This window comes from Amphibalanus amphitrite, unplaced genomic scaffold (assembly GCF_019059575.1).
Source record: "Amphibalanus amphitrite isolate SeventyFive unplaced genomic scaffold, NRLGWU_Aamphi_draft 000087F_arrow, whole genome shotgun sequence".
NCBI classification, from domain to species: Eukaryota; Metazoa; Arthropoda; class Thecostraca; order Balanomorpha; family Balanidae; genus Amphibalanus; species Amphibalanus amphitrite.
The window spans coordinates 338,302-365,930 of NW_024881583.1; the positions used below are offsets into that span (position 1 = coordinate 338,302).

At 47.9% G+C, this 27,629-nt stretch overlaps 2 protein-coding genes across 2 annotated transcripts; one reads left to right on the forward strand and one right to left on the reverse strand.

Annotated features, from left to right (window-relative positions):
• Positions 1-10,577: 10,577 nt before the first annotated feature.
• LOC122379903 lies at positions 10,578-22,265 on the reverse strand. Its single transcript, XM_043362516.1, has 7 exons — positions 21,969-22,265; positions 16,326-16,450; positions 15,786-15,944; positions 13,881-13,970; positions 13,410-13,545; positions 11,624-11,753; positions 10,578-10,794 (listed from the first exon to the last, which is right to left on the reverse strand). The coding sequence occupies exons 1-7, from the start codon at positions 22,263-22,265 to the stop codon at positions 10,709-10,711; spliced, it is 1,023 nt and encodes a 340-aa protein (XP_043218451.1). The 3' UTR covers positions 10,578-10,708.
• On the forward strand, positions 21,912-26,296 carry LOC122379902 (splicing factor U2AF 50 kDa subunit-like). Its single transcript, XM_043362515.1, has 2 exons — positions 21,912-22,581; positions 24,437-26,296. Exon 2 carries the CDS (start codon positions 24,592-24,594, stop codon positions 25,882-25,884), a length of 1,293 nt encoding a protein of 430 aa, XP_043218450.1. The 5' UTR covers positions 21,912-22,581; positions 24,437-24,591; the 3' UTR covers positions 25,885-26,296.
• Positions 26,297-27,629: the final 1,333 nt, after the last annotated feature.

Here is a 27,629-nt window from a genome sequence, read left to right on the forward strand (position 1 = left end):
ACTCCGATGTCATCCGTAGCAGAGGGCAGCGGGGCACCATCATTAATCACTATGGTGCTAATCACTTGCGAACCGTTACTGGAATCTTATTCGTTTCCACGGCATTGATTATACTCGGTGGAAGGCGTTTGCAGATGTCAAACTCGACCGGACTGCAGTGATTAAAACCTGTTTTAATCGAAAGTGCTAAATTTAGCGCATAACCTTTACCAGATGACCGGTTTACTCGTTCATACGTATGTATATGCAGAAGTGCAGCATTTGTACTTTGCGTCATGTATTTGCGGACATCTACAAACTTAATTTCGAAAGGCTGAAAGAAGTTTTGTGGAATGTTTTCAGTATATATTTAGTAATTACCCATACGTTTCTTCTAGGTATGTTTCAGGCTGAATCGTTCGCATCTTTTTTTAAAATATATTCGTTTGGGTACCAGCTGCAGACCCGTCGGTCTTTTGATCCGAATTGGATGTCACGCCGGGGCTAATTCTGCCTTTTTCCTTTTATTGTTCGATATGCAGAAGCACGTTTGTAGATTTGCGAACATCTGCGACTGCAACACTCAAACACCAAAGCACATACCTAACTAGTTATGGCATAATATGTACGACGGCGAACGTCAATTCAGCCAGCATGTGTTTGCGTTAACATTGACTGCGTATGCTCACATGCTATAAGCAGTAGCGAACGACAGTCGGGCATTCGGCACAACAAAACAACGGGCGCAACACAGCTGGTAATTGACGCAATACGGCGATACAACGCAGGATAATTGACACGACAATCATCGCTTTCAACGCTTAACAGCGCTGATCATTATGCATTGTTCAAACCTCCTCACCCTTCCATAGGTCCAAGCCCTTTCGAGCTCGACGGCCTCACCCAAACCCCATCAACACAGTGCTGTGTGTGGTAGAAGGGCGCCAACCTTTTGCAGCTGCTCAGCTGCAAAAGGTTGGCGCCCTTCTACCTTCAAGGGTACCATTCTATTCTTCGAATGTGTATTCTTCGCAAGCTGCTGGTCGCCGCGCAAGAGACTAGACAGAAACTTTATCACCTGCGTACAGTAGGTCTATTAAAAAAGTCCCCAGCACCAGTGGGCGCTGCCTTCGCTGAGCCGAACCCCCGTCTGCCTGTCCCATATCGCGCTGGGCTCAGGTCAGGTAGGGTCAGCGGGACCGCTCGGTCCGGCCCGCGGGCGGTGGACGGGCGGCCGGTAACGCTTTCCGCCAGCCAGCTGTAGAATCCAACAAACGGGACGGCCACCGCTCAGCGCAGCGAAACCGGTGTTAAAGGGACCCTCCCACCTTAACATTAGATTTGAGTTGAGATAGCCAAATTGGTGGCCATGGCCTGAAAATACCGGTTTGGGCACTCACAACATCGAAAAATGCTTTAATTCGGAGATATCGAATTTCAAACTTGCAGTTTTCGGATTCTAAGGGGCTAATGCATTGGTATGCCCCCTTAGAATTTGTGACGTCAGCGGAGATCTAACGATTTTAAATCTTTTACTAAAACGTTTGGTAGCACGCGGTGGTATATGCTGCTTTGCGCGCAACAAATGCCGCACTTTCAAATAAAGTCGCTAGGAACAGCGGAGATCCCAAAAAGTAAACAAAAGTAAAAGTCTAATATCTTGAAAACCGGTGAATATTTTTCGATGAAATTTGGTAGATATTCGTTTTTGCTCTTTCTGAACCGAGCGACATCACTTTCATGCCAATTCATTAACTTTTTTGAAGGTGGGAGGGTCCCTTTAAAGAATGGCAGTAGATGTTCATGGCCACAATGATTATGAGATAGTCATTGTTAGCCCGTGCCCCACAGGAATGCCTAGACTCTCACGCCCTGTTGGAGGGGAAATGGGGATTGAGCATCATTCTTATAAATCAGCTTTGGGCATTTAAGTGGTATTCAAAGTAGCGTCAAAAGTATGCAAAAAGAAGAAGAAAAATACTTCAGCCAATTTTAGATCGGGTCAGAGCAAAAGATCATGTCACCAGAGGTCATCGATGGTAAAATTTTGCTTGGACAGGTGCGTTGCGCGCATCGGTGCATTGGGCTTCCGATTTCCATGGAAACATCAACAGACTCGGAAGCTCGTAACGCTAGCGTGGAGCCGAATTCATATCAACCGCCGCAACAATGCATGGCAGCGCAGCGCAGCGTGCTGCAGCGCGGGGCCGTGAAACACCGCCCAGGGCTATCCATGTGTCAGGGCAATCCAACCCACGTGATGGGCTCGGCTCCAGCGGAGCATGAGGCCCAAGACTCCCGCCCTCTCATTCCTCCCCTCTCATTCGCCCAGGACTCCCTCACTCCCTGTCTCCTCCTAATTCCTGTCATCCTTCCCATTCTGAAATCGACCGAAAGAGCCTTACCTAACACAACAAGGAGCTCGTTTACCGCTATGTCTGAATAATATTGTCAGATTTAATTAAGGTCAACGGCTTAGCACGTAAATAACAGCAGTTGCCACCATCGGTATTATGAGAAAACCAATTGCTTTTCCACAAACACTAAAAGTTTTAAGCTAAACTTGCATGAAATTAATTTTACTAGCCTCGTGTTCCTCTTATCAAAACGCTTCGAATGAATCAAAAGTTGATGTTTAAAGGTCATTTGAAGAATTTGGCCTATGTTCAAAGACATGACCTGACCAGAAATGGTCATGATGCATAGCAGGATATTAGATCCGTATCGTGGAACTTTACAAACACTTTAGATGATTTCATAACTTAAGCATGTCTATCAAAAATATTGGCATGGCTCATGTGTAAGCTGGGTGTGTGATCATGCTTACGAGTATGTTGAACGCAACTGATAATGTTCTGTTGGCCACAATTTCTATATTTAATTTATCCTCCCGGATTTCATATTTTTATTAATGACACCTTGACGATGTCGAGAAAAAAAAACGCTTAGGAGATTTAACAGCCTGAGATACATTCAGTATAAGGAAGGGTCAAGGGTGCTACATTCATTCCGTCCTCGCTATCCTCAGGAAAAACCAATCCGCATCGCCCCTAGTCTTCATGCTTCCCTCTCTTGACTGGAGGTTACCCCACCACCAGCTAACCTGTAGTTGATGTCGGTTCCATTCCAGAACACATAATCCTCTTCGGGTGACCGTTGGGGAGACGGCTGGACCGCCCCGACAGGGCAATCGTCCCACGGGAACAGTCACGCTTCCGCAGATCACTGTCGCTGGCTCGCACAACCAAATTACACCAGAGCAATAGTTATGTCATAGCTCTGCAAGGGCCTTCTCAGACCGAAAAGATGGCTCCCAACAAAACAAACAATTTTCTCATTCAGTATTGTATGTCATCAGGCACCACATGTTTTCAGAGTGTTTATTATGCGTTCCGTCCAAAAAAGGGCAGTTCAACTTTCTCCCATTGACTTTAATTTAGCGATCTCAAAATTGACCCGACCCGACCCGACAAAATTGACCGTTAGTAATGTCAAACTTGCAAAGTAAACGTTTCAAATACATATACTGTTGCCCATTGAAATCGCTGAAGGTTCCAAAGCGATCGGTTAGTCGATGCATTTAGATATGATGAGCACAGGAGCTTTCCTTGAGGTAAGGTCACTTGACGTGACCTGGTGTTATGACCTTGAATTGAAAGACTTGGGCGGGAAAAATGGGTCATTTGAAATCTTAAAATGTTAGATTTTAGCAATAATTGCTGATCGCAAGCACTATCCCGGCCAAATAATGAGTGAGAAGGGAGCGATTCCCCCAACCCCATGTTTAGCTCCTATAATTGAGCTAACTGCTAGAGCCTTGCGGAAAAAAAACGAGCGCTTGCGTCGTTACGTGACGCAGCGACTGTTACCCCATTTTAAAATATCAGTGACCTCTTAGGGCAGGTCAAGGGCCCCAAGGCATTGGATCGGTTTTTGGTAATAACTTCGCAAAAAAATGGTCGCATTATCGTCATTTCGATACAATCGTGTTTTCTGTTCTCAGACGCGTCGATTTATATACTTTTTTTGCTTAGGTGAAGCAATTTAGGATGTTTAGGTCAATGTCATGTTAGGGCAACACAGGTCACGAAGCTGTTGAAAGGAGGACATGTTGCATAACATTTGATTCGGCAAGTCTTGCAGAGTCCATTGATGGCTGTCCCGACTGGCTAGCTCATCTTGATCGGGAGTTATTGACGAAGCACTCCTATTGACGAGCACTCCGTCACGCAAGGTGAACAATGCAAAAGTGAAGCATTAAACCTTGCCAAGAATGTATGAAGTCACGATTTCATGTGCTTGAGGTATAGTTTTAGGTCATTTCCGACGCCAAATTAACAGTTTCCATATTTTCCCATTATGCTTATATGACACTAAGTGCATTACGGATTTGCATCATTTTATAACCGACAACCGTGCAGTCTGCAGAGGTTTACTTAAAGGAAATAGTTCACTTTCACGAAATTATTTTTTTTTGCAATGGATTTATGATTTTTTATGTTCAAAATGATCAGCAAAGAAAATAAAACCTATTTATAACAAAAGATTATTTTCTATATTTTGATATAGGAAGAACTTTTCAGTTTCTGTAAGGCACACGCGATCCAGTATGAAAAGAGCATGGGTCCCGAAAATTCTTTAGAAACTAGAGAAATTATCGCGGCCACCGGCATTTGGGCGATCTGCTGCTGCTGAATGACCTTATTGATCAGTACGAGAATTTCTCTAGAGCTCTCGTAGATAATTTCTCTAGTTTCTGAAGAATTTTCGGTACCCATGCTCTTTTCATACTGGATGGAAATATATGCAAGGCACACATCCTCAACGCAAGACACCTTTTTCGGGACGAGAAATAGAATATCTTTGCCTAGGGTGATCGTTGGGCTGTAAAAGCTCCTGATTTATGCTCGTCTCAGCCCAGGCTACGGAACTGCTATTCCAGTTCAAAACCCATGTTAAAAAGTGAACTATTTCCTTTAAAGGGACCCTCCCACCTTCAAAAAAGTTAATGAATTGGCATGAAAGTGATGTCGCTCGGTTCAGAAAGAGCAAAAATGAATATCTACCAAATTTCATCGAAAAATATTCACCGGTTTTCAAGATATTAGACTTTTACTTTTGTTTACTTTTTGGGATCTCCGCTGTTCCTAGCGACTTTATTTGAAAGTGCGGCATTTGTTGCGCGCAAAGCAGCATATGCCACCGCGTGCTGCCAAACGTTTTAGTAAAAGATTTAAAAATCGTTAGATCTCCGCTGACGTCACAAATTCTAAGGGAGCATACCAATGCATTAGCCCCTTAGAATCCGAAAACTGCAAGTTTGAAATTCCATATCTCCGAATTAAAGCATTTTTCGATGTTGTGAATGCCCAAACCGGTATTTTCAGGCCATGGCCACCAATTTGGCTATCTCAACTCAAAACTAATGTTAAGGTGGGAGGGTCCCTTTAATACGTCATAGTTAAAGTGACCATCCCACCTTAACATTAGTTTTGAGTTGAGATAGCCAAATTGGTGGCCATGGCCTGAAAATACCGGTTTGGGCACTCACAACATCGAAAAATGCTTTAATTCTGAGATATGGAATTTCAAACTTGCATTTTTCGGATTCTAAGGGGCTAGTGCATTGGTATGCCCCCTTAGAATTTGTGACGTCAGCGGAGATCTAACGATTTTAAAATCTTTTACTAAAACGTTTGGTAGCACGCGGTGGTAGGTATATCCTGCTTTGCGCGCAACAAATGCCGCACTTTCAAATAAAGTCGCTAGGAACAGCGGAGATTCCAAAAAGTAAACAAAAGTAAAAGTCTAATATCTTGAAAACCGGTGAATATTTTTCAATGAAATTTGGTAGATGGGGCATTCCACGATAGATCGTACCACTTTTTTCCAATTTGACACCCTCATCTCTCGGAATTTGACGAGAATTGGGCTCAGGGGTAATCAGGGGTTCTGAATCCACCTGTAACAATTTCAGGCTTATCAGATAAGTATTTTTTGAGTTATGTTGTATAACATTTTTTGGATCTTGCTTTGCAGCGCTAAGTTTGGCGGGCTGTAACTCTACGACGGATTATTCAAATGCCAAATGTTATATAACATTGAACTTGCAATGAAACAGAGATTAATATATATTTTTGAAATTTCGAAAAATACGCTATTTTTATATATGACATATCGAGTTTTCTTTCATTTGTATTTTTTGGACTTTGGGACCAAATTTTTTTGAATTTTTATTTCTTTAAAAAAATATTAAGCTCTTTGTCAAGAAGTATGCAAAAAATTAGGAAGGTGTTCTTTCTATAAATGTATTTATTTTACGTCACGATAACGGTTTCGAATAGCGATTTCGGGAGGGGAGCTTACAAATGGCGTGGTAAAGCTGCCTAGTGACATCACGGGTTACTGAAATTTCAATTCAAGTCTGAGTCATCTGAAAAAAGTGAAAAGAGGGTTCATTCAACCCTCTTTCCTATAAGCGCGAGGGTGAAAAAGGCTGTTTGGTTCTGACATTGTTTTGGACGCCAATGACCATAGCTGTCCGAGATGAAAGTTACAGGACGCATACATGGTGTCCTCCAGAGGTCTCACAACTTGTATATCTGGGAATTTTTCAAGGTTACATGAGGTCAGGTCGGTCACGTGACATCACTGTTATAAATCAATGGGGAAATATAAAAACTGTTATTTTGGCGCCGAGAATGATCTAAAACTATCCCACGTACAGTGGATCTAGTAAGGATCTCCAGACGTTACTAGATGGCGTTGAGCCTTAGTCGAGTCCATGTCAAATTCAAGGGGAAGTCAGTACCGAGCTGGGCCCGATGGGGAGGTGGGCGGGGGGGGGCGAGGTCACGGTGCGGGTGACCTGTCAAACAGCCCCGGCGTGGTCATGGTGGGGCACTGCCGCAGGCAAATGGCGCACTCCAGTGTTGTTCTATATCGCGGTGGTGGGCCGGGCGGCCGGTTAGCTTGGCTGCTTGGAAGGAAAGGATAATGAGGCATGGGTTTGCTGTGGCCGGTTCATCTACTGTCAACTATGATGAACCCAAAGTAATGCAAATATGATGTTGATAATTGCAGCTGGCCATGGAATGCTAGCGAATGCTCCGAGCGCCCGGTAGCTAAGGAGATTATTTATGTCTGCTGAAATTTTCACTGAATATAATTCAAGCACTAAGAAATAGGTATCGTATCGTTCGCCAGTTTTTTGACCGGCTGGCGTTTCTTGCCTAGGGTAAAATAATTATTACGGGGGCAAATAATTATTACGCAGGTGATTTATTTTTTGCTGGTAAGATTTAAGGTCAAATCAAGTCGCTGAGAGAAAATGAGGAAAAGCGGACGAATGCCACATTTTTGTGCATGAAGTCTCGATTAAAAAAGCTTAAAGTTATTATACGTGTAAGCTAAAAAACAATAAGATATAATAATAAAATATTTGACCCGAAATTGACCTCTGTTTTCTCTGACCATGATTGCGTGTAAGACACCGGTCCAACAGGGTTCAACCCGACCCAACATGGTTCGGCTCCCCTTTTTTAATATAAATTTGGCCCGAACCTTTTGAATGAAAGGAATCACAAGGGAAGAGTCCCCGCTAAGCTGAGCTTGTTGCGTTGACCCTGCCCTCTGCCCTCCGATCAGGCAATTCCTGGTCTATGGCAGAATTAGTCCAAATTTTAACGTGCGCACGTAGCCGCGCACGGCCGGTCCCCTAGCTCACTGACTTCGCCTGGCAGCGGCTTGCCACCAACCACAACCATACCCGTCAGGAGCTCAAAAACGTCAAACACACGTTGCGTTTCGAACCCGGACTTTTGCAACCGGGACGTGCGCTCTCACCACACGGAGTCCAACGCCCTAACGACCGACCTACCGGGACGGACATTCACCTAGGGGTTTCGCCTCGTGACATTGACAGACGTCAGACACTTTGGGCGAACTTTAGCCGTAGCACTGAGCAAGCTGCGCAGGCCGATAGGCGCTCGTGGCGTTGAGGTTGGGTAACCTGTGAGCTGAACGCGATGTCGTAAGTTCGAGCCCCACTCCCGGGTCTGGTTTTATCTGGACACGAACCAAAACCTTTCCTTCTACTGCATCACAGACAAGCACGATGATATCTTTCACCAACATCTTTCCCCAATATCCTCTAAAAAAAGTCAAAATTATCGCTTATAAATGTTAAGCTAAGTTTCATTTTAAAATGAAGTTGGTCATTATTCTGGAGCCATTTCAACTCTTTCTTTTCGGATTCTTTTCGACCCGATAAAACCCACCAAAACTGAACGTGCCAAATGAAAAAATACCTAACTCAAATAACAGTTTAGAAAAGCCTAAGACATCATGCAAGTATCGACTGAATAGTTGCATGCTATTAATCCGTCCTAGATTTCAAATTATCATTGTTCAAGATTTTGGCTGGAACTGGCGCTGCCTCTCGCTTGTCCGTTTGTTTGAGATAATGATTCCCTTCGGTCGCATTATTGCTGGTTCCACATGAACAGGATACCACCATACCGGAGTGAACGCACCCGCGTCCCGCAACCATCATCCCCTCCCCTCAGCCTCGGCGCAGTGGCGGGCGGCCCTAGGCGGCCCACTCCCGGCGCTACGCACGCCCCATGCGCCGTGATACCGCGTCACTCCCCCTCCCTCCTTCCCCCACAATGACCGGTGACCTCACATCCCTCGGGATTTGGACTCGCCCTACCCCGACCGTAGCGCCACGTGGTGGCTCTGGAGATCTTAAATAGACCCACTGTACATGGTATCGTGATTTCATGCACTCCTTGCAAAGTCCAATACTTTACTTTTGCATTGTTAACCTTGCGTGACGTCATTTATGACGTCACTAGGGTCGTACGAGTTTTTCGTCAATAACTCCCGATCAAATGGAGCTAGAGAGTCGGGAAAGCCACCAATGGACTCGGGATGACCTTCCGAATCGAATGATATGCCATATGATACCCTTTGCCCAGCTTCGTGACCTGAGGGGCTCTGACCTGACCTTGACCCGAGGTCAACTACTTAAGTTGACCTCACCCTAGCAAAAAGTATACCATTCGATGCACCTGAGCTAGGCGAACACAATGATGCCAAAATCGCGGCTCTGCGGCCATTTTTTGCGAAGTTATTTACTAAAAGCTGAACCCGTAACTTCAGTCACGTGACCTGACCTCAGACGCTACCGGTTAACCTGAGACCTTAAAATCGGGTACCAATCGCTGCGATTTGTAACGGCACACACGCTCGTTTTTTCCGCGAGGCTCTAGCTCTATTAGAAGCGAAAAGGCGTGCTGGGGTCGTATCAACCCCTCCGAAACCCATTTTGTTTGCGGGAAAATGACGAACTTATAGAAAGAACACCTTTTTAATTTTTTGCATGTCGATTTGCAATGACATGAAGATTAATTTGAAAAAATAAAAATGTGAAAAAAATTTTGGTCCCAAAAGTCATTAGAGGCAAATGAAAAAAGATTAAGGTTTTTGCTCAGCAATGAAATTTTTTCTTTGGAATTTTTAAATAGTAATATTAATTTTTGATTCATCGCAAGCTTAGTGTTGTTTACTTTTTGTTGGTTGCTTAACCCGTTCTTGAGTTATAGGCCATCAAACTCACCGTTACATACCGAAGTTAAAAAAATGTAATGCAATATAACTCAAAAAGTTTTGATCTGAGAAGTCTGATATTTTGCCAGGCGTCTTTGGGGCCTATGATTACCCCTAGGACCGATTTTCATTAAAATCTGAGAGATGAGGGTGACGGGCCTGGTACGATCTATCGTGGAATGCCCCAGATATTCGTTTTCGCTCTTTCTGAACCGAGCGCCATCACTTTCATGCCAATTCATGAACTTTTTTGAAGGTGGGAGGGTCCCTTTAAGTGACCTGACATGAAAACGTGGTTGATTTCAAATGTGAAATGATCCGGCTTGAATCAAATGTAAGGCATATGAAATGTCAGCCTTCTATCATCAGTGTGCTGTGTCAACATGTGTGCAAACCTCGCCTCGAATTATTGCAGATAATGATGCGACCGAAAACAAAGCATTTATCTGTGTCTAGAACAGCCGCTGATTTGTTGGACAAGATCCGGCCAGTCTTAATTTGCTAGATGGGAATAAAATACTCGGCATATGATACATATATATCCCTCGATTTGCCCTCGCGCAAAGTCAATTCTAATCATCACTGTCGCTTTTTTATCCGAGATGATGTCGCCGCTAAACGGGTCGTTTTGTTTGCTTGCTTGCGTTGAATGGTCATTACGGATTATTGAAGGATTATGATATAATAGGAATGGGGCAAGGGAGGATATGCACTGCAGTGCAGGTGTAATTTAGATCACAAAGGCATCATTTCCGGCATCGTGCAGAGTCACTATCTTCCCCTCCTCTGCACTGCGGCATCCCTGCGCCCCACGCACGGCGTCCTCACTCCACGGCCGGCCGCCGCCAACTGACCCACTCGCCGGGCGCCGCGACCTGACCCGTGTCACTGCCGCGGCCTGCGCAATAGAGTCGGGGCTGGAATCCGGGGGTTCGGCCGGCCGGCCGCCTCTGGAGCGGGGGACTTTTTTAGTAGACCTACTGTACACCTCAGCCTCCTACTCTAACATCACTGTCAGGACGTAAGCTGACAATCTGGTGACGCCTCGCGAGGAGTGATGACACCCAATGGCGTGTCTGATGATCCTCGATGACGTCCGATGACGTCCAGTGACGTCTCAGTCGTACTCGGAGCCGATGGTGATGCTGATGACGTCGGAGACGATGGTCGTCATGTGGTACCAGATGTTGGTGTCCAGCACAACTGCAACGGTAGAACGACCGTAACAGGGTTATGATAGTAAGTCTAGATAAGACAAGTAATTCAATGTCTAAGTAAGTCTAGTTCAGTCTAGATAAGACAAAGCTCGTAGATTTCCTAATTCAATTCCGATGCGGCTACCGCGGCAATGTGATCGTCCTCTAGCTGAATGCTGTCCATTGTCCAGGCAGAGGGTATGTGCTACTTTTAGGGCCTTTTCCAGCGCCTCCAGTCAAAATTAGTTACTGGTTGTTTCTGTGCTCAGCTAAGCAGACTCGCAGTGATAAATGACGCTTCATTATTGAATGCTGTAACGGTTTTACTACAGCGATTGTCACAAACCGCACCCGAGGGAGCACGACGTTTAGGCCTGCCGGACACGTGTCCAACCCGTTCTGCCTCCCGTGCACACCGCCTAATACTCTGGATATTGCGGTCAGTGTGTCCTCCGCCGCGGCTTTATCGAAGAGTCGATGCCACATAAATTCCACGTGTCCCCCAAAAAGATCCGTGAACTACAGACGCCAAAATGGTACCTACTGCCGTCGGATGGCTGGTTTTCAAGATATGTTTGGACCTCGAACACCAGCTCGTATGTCGATTGTAGGAAGCTTGGCTTTGTTGTTTCTGCTTGTCGCTTTTGGCTCTTGAGCATGCTCTCACCACTATGGATATTCACTCATTTTGTCGTGCTTGACGTTGGACAGAGGACAGTGATTTCGCCGGGGTTAACGCTCTAGACACCAACATAAGCTACTGATTTCGCCCGGGCTGAGGTTGATCACTCACTGTTTCCTCTCGGGCTGACATTGGACAGTGAACAGTTACTCACTGATTTCTCCCGGGTTGACGGTGGTCTCCATCCGACGGCACACGCTCTGACACTCGGGCGGCGGCTGCAGCGTCCACAGCTTCTGGCCGTGCAACTGGGCCTGCCACGACGGGTTCCGCACGTGGTCGATCTGAAACGATCGCACAGATACGTGGGCGTTAGATGGCGTTAATTAACCCGCGCGGGGCTGGGGTCTCCAGCCGAACGCGCGGGGCTGGGGGGGGTAAATTTTACCCCCCCCCCCCCTGTTATCTCCCGAACTAATGGTCCGATTTGGAAAATTCAAACGCCAATCGAAAGCTCTCATCACGAACTACTAAAAACATGTACTTAATTTAAAGTTTGAGGTCAAGGTCAAGGTCAGGTCAAGGGTACAAATTGCAAGTTTCTACAGTATCGGCCTTGCACCGTAGTTGCCGAAGAATGGAGTCATGGACTGAGACTGATCGCCCAAAACGTGTTCTTAGGCTACCAAGACAATACTCGTTGCATACAATATCATTCAGAGGTCAAGGTCAAGGTCAGGTCAGGTCAGGTCAGGTCACCAAAAAACAAAATGTAGAAAAGGGCATGTGCGACACATGTTTTATGGGTCATTTTACTCATAGAATTCAATAGGCACACTCAATAAGTGATATGCACCACCTCTGGATGAATTTCAGGTCGAGGTCAGGTCAAGGTCAGGTCAAGTGAGGTCAAATTTTTAAGTTGGTTGTTAAGGCCTAAAAAGGTGTCTATCTGATGCAGTTTTTCACGGCGAATCGAATGGTGCTATTTTTGTTTCCGTACGAGGTCTAGAACGTCCAAAAAAGTCATTTTTCAAAAATTGTGTGTGTCGTGACGTCATAAAATTTTGAATAACTCCCACATTTTTGAACCGATTCTTCTAAAATTTGGTATGTAGGTGCACATAGACCACTTCTCTGACATATATTCCGGTTTTTTCGATAGACTCAAAATTTTGGATTTTATAATGATTTTCCCAAAAAAATCAGTTTTTTGAAAAAAATTTAGGCCCAAATCCAAAATTTTCAAACAACCGAGATTTGATAGACAAAGTAAAATTACGTATAACCTTTTTTGTTACGTCTTGATTCCTTTAAAAATGAAGATGTTAGCGGCGTTTGAACTTTTGCCGTTTTTGAGGCGAAAATGGCGAACATGACGTCACTAAAACGTCAATTTCTCAAAAATTTTCCAACGGATTTCGCTCAAATTTTCAGGGAACGTGTCAAATTGATGTAAGAAAAGGTACTGAAAGTTTGGCGGCGCTGCGCGCCGCCGTTTTTGAGATATCGCAAAAATTCGCAAGGGGGGGTAAAATTTACCCCCCCCCCCAGCCCCGCGCGGGTTAAGCTAAATTTAAACACATCCGTATCAATGCAGATGTGCAGTGATTGTGAGCTTGCGTTCTGACCAAGAAACATTGATAACCAAGCTGGTCTTTTTAAAAGTGCAAGACGATCAGCGCGTCTTAATTGGTCACACTCGCTAATTGGTGTGGGACTGAAGCGGGGCAGCCGGACGGACCCGGTCCACGGCCACGCAGTCGGGTCGCCGGCCGTGTCATCACTGGACCGGTCACCATTCATCCGACGAGGGCATAGGCCAAGGCATGGGCTGAACCCGATACTCGGGGTGATTTACCGAGTCTGATTGTTGAGCCACGCCTACGGGACTGGCTGTCCACCACTGGCCAGGGCTACTGATTTTTTTTTCGGTTCAATCCGGGCATTTTTTCTACGCAAGTACATGTGGGCGCCGAAGCGGGGCGTGTTATACGCACGTGCATGTGGGCGCCGAAGCCGGGCGTTCCCATGAAGATCCAGTCCAGTCGGCTGGACTCTGAGGTGTCGGGCAGGAAGTACGGCCGGCTGTAGTGACGGCGCAGCTCGTTGGCCGCCGCCGAGTCGCAGTTGGACCTGTGCGGGCAGCGGAGACGGTTACAATTAGACATGGGACAATGGAGACAGGTGCCGTTGGGTGACTGGATAGTTGAAAGTTGAAACAGTTGAGAGTTGGACCTGAAGCGGTAGGGACATTACAGTTAAGTTGGGCAATGGAAACAGTCACTTACAGCTGACCTGCGAGCAGAATAGATTGGGTCGAAGGTTGGCCTCGCTTAATGGACCGTAGGTACGAACCGGCTAAAGCATTTCAGCCCCTGCCAAATGAAAATATCGCTGCACTCAAACTAATCGGAAGGTTTCTTTTACGGGAGCTCCCTGTTCATTACAGTCAAATCGATGTCACTCACCATCCGATATACCACGGCTTCTCTCCCGGCTTCATGTCAGCTCGGTCCTGGGACATGGAGAACACCTCCCGCAGCGATCGGAAATTAGTCCTGAAAACACGAGTGAAATGTCAGCCTCGACACACCAGAACCGCTCGCTCAGCCCGAGTTGTGGCAGGTCTTTGACCGGCTCTAAAGTCGGGATTATGGAGCTGGTTTGATGGTGAGGGGATGCCCATGGGTCCTGCTGCAGACTGATCGCACCGTTGCATCGCATTAGGATACGGCGAGTGTCTGGCTCAGCTTCAAGGCTCTTTGTGACATGCTTAGGCGATGATATGCTCAAGCCGGAACACCAAGTCTGCTAACCAAGATGTCATTTTGCAGTGGGTCTCCATTGATAAGCCTGCATTTCGTAAGTTGCTTAGCGACGGTAGTTAGGACGGTAAAAATGCGTCAGATCTTTGCACAACTGTAAATGTGAAGATTAGGCGCGATAAACCGTCACATCTTTATCACGACGATCCAGCCGGTAATTATTGCCAGCTAAGATAGGATATATTGGTGCCAAGACGCCGCCTTACCACCTCGCCACCACCTAGTCATTATCTTCTCAATACCACCGGCCAGGTGCACTCAATCAGTAGTCAGTGTACCCGGGCAGTAGATAAGTGGCCGTTTTCGGCTCCGACCGGGACCTCAGCCGCAGTCACCGGGGCGCGTTCCTCGGCCATGTCCGTCGTCCCAGGCGGCGGCGAAAGCCGGGATTAGCCGGCCGGTGCAGCCGTCCGCGGCCCTTAGTTCGGCCGTCAGACTCCCCGCCGGCGACGCTGGCACAGTGGAGAGCCGGGACCGTCACCGTGTCCTCAGCGGCCCAGAGACCCCAGACAGGCGAATGGCGACATAAGTACTAAGTAGGCGGTGATTATGCATAGAGGAACTGGTCAGCAAACAATGGGCTTTCGTAACCGTAGTTGTTTGAAATAGACTAACACCATTCGTTAGAATTGTTTTTTTTTTTTTATTGAAAAACAACCGGAGCAGTCCTCGCAGGGTTAATTCTTCGGTAGACGTCGCCGTTCTGTGTCTTTCCTGCTCGTGTTTTGTCGACACACAGCATAAAATATTTTTCGCTAATACTTTTATTTCGACTAATTTCGGTTTAAATAATGCATCCATCTGCCTCCTATGTAATTACCGCCTTCCTAATTCACGAGTTACCGCCAATCAATACCAGTCACCGAGTGACCACCCGCCTAGAACATCTGTTCTCATAAAGTGTTCGAAGTTTTCCGTGCGACGATCACTACGCGCCTGTTACCAGCAGCCACCCACAGTGATCAGACGACCACTACTCGCCTGTTACCAGCAGCCACCCGCAGCGATCACTTTCCACTACCATCGTGCAGACTCGCTGCCAATTTGACATACCGCGTGCTGCACCCTTCCCGTGACCCGTTGAGCTCTCAGACGTCGACGGCGGGGTGGTGTAACATTTGACGGGGGCGCCGGACCGAGCGTGGTGACCCTGCGACTTTGTATGTATTGTATGTATGTATGTATGTATGTATTTACGATCGTGGGCGATCCACACATGGCGTGGCGATTACTGCCCCGCTGATTTTCGATCGATTCTGAAGCGATCGATATGGTTGACTTGCAGGCTAGGGCTGACTCGAGTAGCTGATCGTCGTAATAATTAGAATAAGCGTTGAATGACCATGCGCATGCCACCGGTGACGATTCACATTTTTAAGATCGAAATAAGGATAATCTTAGATAAACAGAGGATAGGATGAATTTTTTTGCTGAACTATAAATGTGCAATTTCTAATGGAATATTTCGAAAGAGTTATTGAAACGCCTGTGCCCCGTAGTTACTTAGAAGTAAGAAGACCTAAGATTTATCAGAGGAAGACCTCTCACTTGTAGGGGAAGAACTGGCAGCCCCTGTTGTCGGTGCTCTCGATGACGGGCGAGCTGGGGCCGTACAGCTTCTTGAAGAAGTTGAAGTTGAAGACGCGCGGTGCCGTCCAGTTGGCGGTTCCGTCGGTGACCACCACCGGCCGGCCCGAGTAGGCGTACCTGGCGGCCACGGGAGCACCCGGTCACACCGCCTGACCTGACCTGAGCTGGGCGTCATCACTCGGCGCAGCAGACAGCGCATCCTGGGGGCTTAGTCGACCGGCCGGCGCGCGATGATATGACAATCGGCAGCTTTCGTTAATTTTTCGCCTTACTGTTTATTTTTTAGCTAAAAACGATTTGCTTAATATTTAACAACACATAGCAGAAAAAAGAGGACAGCGCAAAACATATTTCTGCTTCCAATTTTTATTTTAGGTATCATGTGCTCTGCATTGTATCCCGAACAGATTTTTGCAATATTTAATTCAGAAATGATTTGCTCCCCAACGCAGCCCACTGCTGCAGTATGCAGATGCCAGGTGAATCTCTGGTCCTCACTTTTGCTCGAACTCCTCCGGTGTGATGTTGGAGACTCTGTCGACCCGGTCGATATCGGCGCACATGGAGCAGTTGACCGGGGCCGTGGTCAGGTCGGCCATCATCGGAGGCATCTCTATCGTACACTGGGGACAGGGGAGCCGGGTCAGGTCAGGTCATTGGTCAGGTCGGCCATCATCGGAGGCATCTCTATCGTACACTGGGGACAACAGAGCGGGTCAGGTCTAGTCAGATCAGGTCATTGGTCAGGTCAGCCACCGTCGGCATTTCTATCGTACACTGGGGACAGGGGAGCGGGGTCAGGTCACTGGTGTGGTCAGCCACCATCGACGGCATCTCTATCCTACGCTGGTGCGGGGGTCCATAGGCGGTGGAACGGGGGGGGGGGGGCACCGGGGCATCGTGCCCTCTTTGATTTTGGCATTTTAACATTAGCCCTATGGGCGTTGCACGGAAAGAATGGGACCAAAAGTCGGCAGTGCCCCCTCCCCCTTAATTGAAGGTGTTCCGCCGCCACTGGCGGGGTCAGGTCAGGTCAGGCCGGGCCGGCGACATTCGTCACAAACTGTCGGATATTTGTGTTTATCGCCTTCGCCGCTCACAGCTCGTACGATCGAATGTTTTAGTTTGCGACCAGCTTATTTTTATATTGAAACAGGAAAAATCATTTGCGATTTCGTGTTAATCATCTCATCCCGGATCCTAGGCTCTGTCTCATTTTACTCAGGAAATAAATGAAATGTTTCTTTACTTCAGATACCCACAAAAGCATTAAAAAGAAATGTGGGACATTATATCAGTCTACTTGCAACTATAAGTACGTCACCGTCCCGTTCATCATTGTGTTGATCGCATCATTTAATTTCCCAAGGGCGCGGGAACTTCTTTCAGACTAGGGGCACACCACTATAGAGATCAACCTAGGGTATCCCCTAATGTAGTTTTCTTGCCGGTTTTAGGCCACTTAGGCCCTTAGCTTTTTCAACAAAAAAGAAACATTTGCAAAAAAAGTGCGGTATTCCGTCTCAAAGTTGTGAGGGCACCGCCCCCCCCACGGCCCCAGAGTTTGGGGGGGGGGCAAGCTGCCCCCACTACCCCCCCCCCCCCCGCTCCCCGCGCCTATGTAATTTCCGCTCTGTATGTGCGTCAGTCAATTCTACTGCAATCCCACGAGTAGGCTGTGCCGCATTCCCGTACGCCTTGCGGCACAGGCTATCACTGACCGAAAACAAACACTAAAAATGCAGTCTCCGTGGCTGGACGAATGGGATCAGATTTGAATTAGGCACTCAGTTTACCAAACCAGACTTCACGGATGTTGGACGGATAACAAGCCAGCAGTGCGCTCGGCTACTGATGAGCATGTTGACACCGTTTCAACTTCTGACACCGTTAAAATTTGTAGCTTCTGTAGCGTTTAGTCATGCTCAGGTTATCATGATATTCTTTTTTATTTTTCGCTTACGTGCGACAGGCAGTTCATAAGCTGCGGTCTGCGTGAGTGACGACTGTCCTCCGAAAGTCGACAGAAGAAACAGTACAAGCCCTCGCTTATGGTATTTGTTAAAACTACCACGCAGTGCACTTTGTGTCAACCCTCAGTCTTAGTATCATACATTTTGAGTCTCTATCGGATCCATACCATCTGCATCTCTACGCCACTTTTTGCCCCGTTCTTCGTAGTCGGAAAAACAAGCAGCAGGCCGGGTCGGGGTCGGTCAGCCGGGCGCCTGGGGCCATGAAAACCCGTCTGGCCAGTTCAGGTCGGCACATAGACGGCAGAGACTCGTCCTGAGAGCGAGAGTGACTGGGATGAAAGGCGAGCCGCCGGCGGGGGCGTGGGAAGGGAGTGCGGTCAGACTGGGGCAGGTCGTGCCGTACCGTCACAGCGTGTGCCGGTAGTGGTTGGTTTGCACGGTACAAGACCACCCAAAAGTCAAAACATGCCGACCACGGTGGTCTGTTGAGGAGTGTCGGAAAGTGACAAGTTAACCCTCGCCCGTAAACGGCGATCTGCCACCTTCGCCCATGCAGGGGGGGGGGGTTGGTGCGACCCCCCCCCCCCTTGGCGTTTGAAAACGGAGCGTCGTAGAGCTTAGCGGAAAAGACCAACGGATTGCTCTCAACGAGATCTCGCGATTGGTGGTATATTTTTTGGTCCTAGGTCAACATTTGACCTACTTTTGACCGGTCAAAGGTCAAATTTTCGGAAAAATAGACTTTTTCAAATTTTCCGCGGCGATTGCGGCAAAACGGTGGGAGATATCGACTTGAAACCTTCACTATCGTGTTCCTTGATCAATTCTCTATCGTTTGGTATGTATTTCGTTTCCCTAGCTCTAAAAATGGCGCGTTGGGAGCGCCGGAAGTCGGCAAGGTCACAGTCGGCGGCAGAAATTCGAAAAATCAAAATTTAAATTTTTGAAATCTGATTGTGTTTTTGGATTTGGGATGTCCATTTGCTCCCTATAGAAGCTAATATTGCTGCATATTCCCATTGAGGTGACAAGAATTAGCAAAATAGTGGTTCGGGCGCTTTTCAAAAATAGTACCGGACGCTGTTCCTCTTGTGACGTCATAGCTCCGTGACCTGACCTGACCCGGTCAAGTTTCTTATACCATATGATAGCCAATACTTGCCCCAACATGCATGGGAAGTTTCATCACGATCCATCAACCGATGTCCGTACCACCGGCAGGAAACCTCGGGCGTTGGCACTCAGTTTGTGAAAATCCGGCCGGAGGCTGTTCCCTTTGTGACGTCATAACTCCGTGACCTGACATGACCCGGTCAAATTTTTTTATCAAAAGATGCGCAAGGTTTGCCCCATAAGGTACCCAAAATTTGGCGGCGCTGCGCGCCGCCGTTTTTGCACTATTTCCGAAAAACCTCAGGGGGGGGGGGGGTTGCACCAACCCCCCCCTACATGGGCGAGGGTTAAAGGGACCCTCCCACCTTCAAAAAAGTTAATGAATTGGCATGAAAGTGATGTCGCTCGGTTCAGAAAGAGCAAAAACGAATATCTACCAAATTTCATCGAAAAATATTCACCGGTTTTCAAGATATTAGACTTTTACTTTTGTTTACTTTTTGGGATCTCCACTGTTCCTAGCGACTTTATTTGAAAGTGCGGCATTTGTTGCGCGCAAAGCAGCATATACCACCGCGTGCTACCAAACGTTTTAGTAAAAGATTTAAAATCGTTAGATCTCCGCTGACGTCACAAATTCTAAGGGGGCATACCAATGCATTAGCCCCTTAGAATCCGAAAACTGCAAGTTTGAAATTCGATATCTCCGAATTAAAGCATTTTTCAATGTTGTGAGTGCCCAAACCGGTATTTTTAGGCCATGGCCACCAATTTGGCTATCTCAACTCAAATCTAATGTTAAGGTGGGAGGGTCCCTTTAACATGTATTTTTAGGTGCATGATCGAAAGAAATGTCATTCCAAACGAAAAATGTGAGCGGCAGAAATTAATTAGCTGAAGACGTTCCAAGGAAAGATGACCAGCGCTGCTAAAGTGCGAAGTTCAAATCTCCGTCGTCATTCCTAGAGGCGCCTGCTCCGCAGTCTGCACCTCTGAGGGCGCGGTAACCAAGGTCACCAGCACGGCCTATACGGCCGCCGCCTGCGCGGTGTCTGCGATCAGTGGGTGATTGTGAGCGCCCGCAACACCTACCGACCACAACAGATCCACGTGTCCGTGCACGACCCCGGAACAGAGTAGTTGGAGGGACCGGACCATGGGGAGAGGAGCGACCGAGCGGTGGGAAGAGCACTACTATCGAACAGCGGGAGGAGCGGGAGTCGAACGGTGGTGATGAGGTCGAATGGTAGAATAAACGGGTACGGAGCGATGGGGAGAACAGGAAACAAACGATGACGGGAGCAAGACAATTAGGTAGAAAGGTAGAGAATAGGCACTGAATGATTGGGGCAGCAGAGCGACCGAGCGGTAAGACCAACTCATACCTATGTAGGCTGTTTCGACTACTTGATGAATTACTTCTATCGAATGATCCCTACTTTTTATTGTAGAAGGTAATGAAAAGTTATAAAAATTATCCAGAATGAGGTGCCGATTTCAGCCCCACAGCTGCCCAATCTGATCGCAGAAAACTGGCCGGGTGCTCCTCGGGAGGAGTCGGGAGGACCGTTTTGTGCCGGGCGCGGAGCGCGGTGGCGCGGTGCCTTCAACGCAACATAAGTAGATAACACTGGCCGGCTGGACACAAACTCAGGGATCAGCAGCTGAGACCGAGGCTTCGGACTCGAGTACTACACTACTGCTGCCTCAATTGCTGTTCTGACCTGCAGGCTGAACACTGCCGGAGTGGGATGTTGGATCGAGATTCGGCACCTAACCCGACTTCATCCGTTAGGTTACCGACCAATAGAACGTGAATAGTCGACCTACCTTCTTGGCTTATTATTCTCCGAGTGCCCGTACCTACGCGGATGTATCCACGGGTCCGAGTGTTCTATAAGATAAACCAGTATAACGCCTTTTGGGGCGACTAACGGAGCGAGCGAGAGGGTGGGCCTTGCACGTGCGAAATTGCGAGGGGGTACCTCCAACTGACTTGTGCACGGCACCCTACTAACTGGTCTCTAGCGATGTGCCAAATTTGGGTCCAATCGGCCCAGCCGTTCTCGAGATCTGGAAGCGGCACCCTGCACGTGCGCACGTGCAAAATGGGTCCCAACTGACTTGTGCACGGCACCCTACTAACCGGTCCCTAACCGTGTACCAAATTTGAGCGCAATCGGTCCAGCCGTTCCCGAGATCTGGAAACGACCCCTGCACGTGCGCACGTGCAGCAGCACCCCAACTCTGGCACATGTATATGCAGTGCCTAGTGGGTGCCTACCTACATGCCAACTTTCAGCGCAATCGGCCAAGTAGTTACCGAGATATTGCAACAATTACAAAACTGACACCTCTTCGTTTTGCACGTGGCACGTGCATAAGGGGTCACCCACATGCATCGGGAATAGTCCAATACTTGGTAGAAGGAATGAAGCTACCCTACAAAAATTACCGCGTGTAAATCGGTCAAGTGGTTGCTGAGATATAAGCCTCGCAAAAGCGTGACCACGGCCGGCCGGCCGGCCGGCCGGCCGCTCATACTCAGAAATTTCCGTTAATCTAAGGAAAGACTACGCTCGCTTCGCTCGCTCCGTAATCAGTCAATAAATCTGAATCGACCGCTTCAAGAGGCACCAGCCAAGTACCGCGGCGCAGCGCCAGTTTTCACGACACGAGTCTGACAATGTGTTGTGTGCAATTTCATGTCATTCAGTACAAGTCCCCGTGCGTAGCTGTTATAAACGATAGGTATACGTTAGGAAAACAGGCTGCCAAGTGCGGCCTACTAAAGCTGCTTATGTGCGAATGAAAGTGAAAATTTGTTGTCCGACTTGCAGGGAGATTAGGTATGATCAGCAAAAAGGATCACAGCCATACGGCATTGCCGAAGGCTCAGACGCTAACTTCACGGACATTTTTTGTTTTCCTCTTCGTTGTGCTTCCAAAAACGTCTCCACTTTTACGGTTCCGCGTCCTGTTGGACCACCCAGGAGGTGAGAGGTCGGAGGCGGGGTGGCCGGGGCCGGTCCAGCTCGGACCTTGCCCTCACCTGTTCGGCGTGCTCGCTGATGCCCTCCAGCTTGAAGAGCAGCCGCGACAGGCCGGCCACCGTATAGAGCTGCTGCTGCAGCAGCACGGCCACCAGCAGCGCCAGCGAGGCCGGCAGCACCCAGCGCCGCCGTCGGCTCCCGCAGTCACTCAGCTCAGCACCCTCCGTCAGCAGACGGCCGTAGCCGGTCAGCCGGCGCAGCTGGGCCGGCTGCACGCCCAGCTGGCGACATCGCGCGAGCACCGCCTCCGCTCGAGCGGTGATGTCCGCCGTCCCCACCGCGCCGTCCCCGGCCATAGCGACCACTGACGGCCGGCGGAGCGGGAGCGGAGCGCATCGCCGGCGCCGAGGACCCGCGGGCGGCCGAGCTACAAGGTGAAGGAGTCAGCTCGATGCCCCTTCGCTGCAGCTTACTGCCACCTACCGGCGGTTCTTCAAATCTAAGCTTTCAGCATTTACCGAATTTACAATTTGATAGTAGGTAATACTTCATTTGGTAACTCTCGAGATTTTGGTGTATTGCGCTTCCATATTGCTGCGCGTGTTTCTGTGCCCGTCTCCGCCGGTGGAATTTATTTCGCGCCGTTGGGGGGCGTGGATTATTATTGCAAGGGTAAGTATTTAGCATCAGAACGGTCAGATCGTAATCATCCACTTCACTGCTCATGATTCAGATTATTAAAATTCGCTCGGCTTCTTTTGAGCTTCACCGGCTATGCCGGTGCGCAACTATTTGTCGCAGGTCGTGTTGGATTTTATACAAATTATTTTTACAGTCTTTTACTGTTAATGGGAGATTGTTTGCTGAGATTATAATCAACTAAGGCCTGAAGTATATGAATTTTCTTGATTTATTGCAAATAACTCAGCTAAACAACCAGTGTCCCAGAATTTGTTGTTTCGGTTGCAAAACAACATCCAGAGTCGTTTTGGGTCCGCGCAAAATATTTTGCAGTGTGAAGTCACACTTGCGATAATGTCAGCCGCTTGGCTCCGCCCCCTCTCCGCCGGCCCGCAAAGCAAAGGGCCACGTGACACGCAGTGAACCATGACGCGGATGGACTGGTGGGTTTCGTTCAATAACAGTAAAACATGTGCAAATGTGGTTAATAGCAATGTGCCACTGAAAAGAAAGATAATGAATGATACCAAAAAAAACACCATACTAACCACTTACAATAAGAAATAGGAGGGTAAACTTAAATCCGCTCTACTTTCGCATTCTGCAGCTGCTATTTTCTTCTTGCGCAAAACTGAAAGCTTTTGCGCGAGCCTACGTCACACTGTGATGTCATACACCGAAGGGCGGAGCGAGCTTGGCACCCGAGGGACCCCAACTGCGCATGCGTGGTGCAAAATTTTACAATAGGATGCGCTGCCCAAACACGGCCCTGATCCACATGGAATTCATTTTGCACTAGCTTCCAATTTTAAAGATGCGATGTGATGATAGGCTATGGTAAACACTTTGCAGCAGCACCATGAGCTTAAAAATTTTACTATTTTCCACGTATTGGTTAGGTACCTACCATTCAATTTTGTTACCATTACTACACTATTTAGAGCCATTTAGCATTTTCCACCCCCAATACAACTGAGAAAAAGCATTTGCACTAATGGTTATAATTCTTTCTATGCTATACCACCCTTGTTTATAAATCAACGCCATTGATGCTTTTTTACTCTTTGGGTCATATCTGACCAGCAGTTTTACACACACTATCATCCCCCATTTTGGTTAGGTAGGTAGGTAATAGTTACTCCCCCTCTGACACCCAAGCCTAAATACAATTTTGGGATACTGGCTAAAGCTGGTTGATGCTGTTAGTTTTCCAAAGAAACGTCATTCATTTGTTCATTGTTGTGTTGAAAATCTGTTTATGCTTATTTCTTTTGCTTTGCTGTCTGTGTTGTTGCTCAATTCTTGTTAGATGCAGCTCTTAATCAGCAATAATTTTCATGATCGGCTGTATTGTGGCTGTATTATGAAAGTTGTGCATTACGTACCTACACAGCTGGTACAGACTACAGTGGTAATAATATTCCTTAGTTGCCTTGCCTCATTAAGCTACGGGTATACATTGCATTCAGCATTGTGTGTAAGCCTTCTGACTTGGAGAAATTTTTTTTTTCAAAGTCAAGGTCAATATGTTCATGTAGCATTATTGTAAGTGATGATGGGCCAGATTGACTGAAGATTGTTATTGTATCACCTGCTTATAATTGTCTCATCATGTTCCTCCGATTCTTATTGAGTTCTGGCATTGTGTATCGCTCACAAATGCCTCTTATTTTCAGTTGAAGATTTGCAGCTTCTGACTGAACTGATCTTACCTTTTGGCTTTTCAGCTGATTCCCAAGTTTCATCATTTACTGACATGCCAATTGCCAATTTTGATTTGTGTATACCTAAATGTTTCTCTTGTCGTGTGTCATATCTGCAAATCTTGTCCTGATCTCTCCGCTAGGTGTAGCAGATTTGTCGGAGAGGCCCAGGATCCACAGGCGTTTCAGCACAGGCTGTTGCAGCTGCTGCAGCTCAGTGCAGCACCCACAGGCGTTTCAGCGCAGCGGTGGCGCCACAGTTTCAGCTTAGGTAACAGGTCAGTCAACGCGACCAGCCATGGGCGAGGACCGCGACCGCGACCGCGACCGGGACAGGGACAGAGATCGGCGGCGGCGCAGCCGGTCACGGGACAGGGACCGTCGTAGGTCTCGGTCGCGCGACCGCAAGCGGGACCGGTCTCGGTCTCGTGACCGCGGCGGTAGCAGCAGCGTGACGAAGCTGACGCGCAAGAAGCCCAGCAAGTACTGGGACATCCCGCCCCCCGGCTTCGAGCACATCACACCGCTACAGTACAAGGCGATGCAGGCAGCTGGCCAGATACCCACCAACCCCATCGCGGACGCGCTTACCAACACACCTGTCGTGGGCTCGGCCGTAACACGCCAGGCGCGCCGTCTCTACGTGGGCAACATCCCCTTTGGCGTCACTGAGGAGGAGATGATGGAGTTCTTCAACCAGCAGATGCATCTTAGTGGCCTGGCTCAGGCAGCTGGTAGTCCTGTGCTCGCTTGTCAGATTAACCTGGACAAAAACTTTGCCTTCCTCGAGTTCCGCTCCATTGACGAGTGTACGCAGGCGGTGGCGTTTGACGGTATCAATCTGAAGGGCCAGAGCCTGAAGATCCGCCGGCCGCACGACTACCAACCCATGCCGGGTATCACCGATGGGCCCGCGTCGAATGTCCCGGGCGTTGTCGGCGTCATATCTACGGTTGTGCCGGACTCGCCGAACAAGATCTTCGTGGGTGGCCTGCCGAGTTACCTGACCGAGGACCAGGTCAAGGAGCTGCTCATGTCCTTCGGCCAACTGCGCGCCTTCAACCTGGTCAAAGACTCTGCAACAGGTCTGAGCAAAGGATTCGCGTTCTGTGAATACGTGGACACCTCTCTGACGGAGCAGGCGATCCAGGGTCTGAACGGCATGCAGTTGGGTGACAAGAAGCTGATTGTTCAGCGCGCCAACGTCGGTTCCAAGAACTCGGGCATGATGGCGCCGGTGCAGATCCAGGTGCCGGGCCTGCAGATGGCGAGCGGCGCCGGCCCGGCCACCGAGGTGCTCTGTCTGCTCAACATGGTCACCCCGGACGAGCTGCGCGACGACGAGGAATACGAAGACATCGTCGAGGATATCAAACTCGAATGCAGCAAGTACGGTGTGGTCAAGAGTATTGAGATCCCGCGGCCGATCGACGGTGTGGAGGTGCCTGGTCTTGGCAAGGTGTTTGTCGAGTTCAACTCTGTGCTTGATTGCCAGAAGGCTCAGCAGCACCTGACCGGTCGTAAGTTCGCCAGCCGCGTGGTGGTCACCTCGTACGTCGACCCAGACCGCTATCACCGGCGCGATTTCTGAGCAGTATCCATTGAGCAGCACGCGCTAGCCATCGACTCGGGGGTTTCGTGCTGGTGTCGAGTCCCGGGCGCGTCCGCGCGTGTAACGTAAGCCGTGTCCATCTATCTCATCGACAGTGGCCAGCATGCGCGGCATCTGCTGGGATGTGTGCGTGACGCTAAGACATTTAGATGTGACACAGAATCATTAACATCGTCATGGCTCGACACTTCAAAAGTGAAATAGCAAGTCCTGTATTAAAATAAGTGTTTCTCTCCCTTTTTCTGTCTATCTTTGTCGCGAAATGATTTACGCATCTTCATGAAGTTTGCCGAGCCGCACTACAATATTGTTGAGTATCGGCTAGGAGCCCTGGAGTTGAGCTCGTTGTATGGTACTCGTCAGATGTAGCAAATAAATCGGCATCGGATTTGTGAGCTCCTTTAGTTGGCTGTTTGTCGTATGTACCTGTAACCTCAAGACCATTCTCCCAAACTTGTCGATTTAGGTGGGAAATGACATCGAAAAGAAAATAATTTTTCTCTCACATCTAGTTTTTGAAGAGCAATTTTCCACTCCCATTATCGAGAAGAGCATTTGCGTGGATAATCATCTTACAACACCAAGTGTGGTACAGTCGGATACAGGTTGATGGTCCACTACTCTTTATCCACCGGGTTCCTATGGCTCAGCATTTTTTCACTCTGAAAAATAGGTAAAAAGGTCACGTGATCAAAATTTTCAAAAATTGAAAATCCGAGATAGCCAAAATGTTTGTTGGTTGATTGTGAGTTGAACCACATAACGTTTTTATCGTAGAAAATCAATAGTTTCTGAGTTATAGGCCGCCAAACATAGGACTGCAGCGCGACCTCCAGGAATTGCCCGAGGCTATATCTCGGAAACTGTTGTTCGAAGAAAAAAATCCTTGCCACAGCTGGCTTCCCCGCTCATCACAACCCATTACACCAATTTTAAGCAAAAAATAAAATATGAGGGTGCAGGGCACTTGTCGATTTGTCGTGGAATGTATAAAACCGTATAAATGGCTCGTAACCACTAACCACTAATAGCAATCCAACCATCCTAGCTCGGAAAAGCAGCCGGAGCCCTGATGAGGCTCGAACCGGGACTCCACTCTGTAAGTTTTGCCAATGATCCATCATCATTCCACCACCACCTAGAGTGACCGGCACCCGAAACCACAAAAATAACGTGGACCATCCCACCTTAACATTAGGGGCATTCCACGTCAAATCAAACACCGAAATCCGTCATCCACTTCGATTTTTCTGAAAATTTGTAGGCAGACTGGGCATGGTTCAAAACTGAGTTACGTGTAATATTTTCGAAATTTGATAACGTATCGCCGAGATATAGGTCATCGAATATAGCCAAAAATGCCACACATCATTTTTTAAAATGCTTATAACTCTGGTTCCATTTCTGGTATCAAAATGATATTAACAGGGTCTTGTAGGCGATTGATAAGGCTTTGATTTTTAATTATAAAATTAAATTGAAGTGACCTTGAAATGCATTTGACCTTGAATTAAAACAGAAAAATTTAAATAGCAAAAAACACGCCACCTTCGATTTGAGTAATTTTTACATATTATGTCCGTCACAATGTTCCTAACCATCTGTGAAAAAATTGGAGTGGGCCATTCATAACTTTCGCGGCAAACGCCGTTTTCATGTATCAACATCACGCAACCGCGCGTGACCTTGAAAGACAGGGTCAAGACATGCTTGCTTGTGTACAC

Excerpts from the sequence above, each read along its gene's own strand:
- LOC122379903 (XM_043362516.1), bottom strand. The coding sequence starts at position 22,265 with ATGGCCGGGGACGGCGCGGTGGGGACGGCGGACATCACCGCTCGAGCG. Across the intron at positions 13,971-15,785 it reads TGCCAGTTCTTCCCCTACAA|GACTAATTTCCGATCGCTGC; the intron begins GTGAGAGGTCTT and ends TCGTGTTTTCAG. Across the intron at positions 11,754-13,409 it reads GCTTCGGCGCCCACATGCAC|ATCGACCACGTGCGGAACCC; the intron begins GTGCGTATAACA and ends CGATCGTTTCAG.
- LOC122379902 (XM_043362515.1), top strand. The coding sequence starts at position 24,592 with ATGGGCGAGGACCGCGACCGCGACCGCGACCGGGACAGGGACAGAGAT.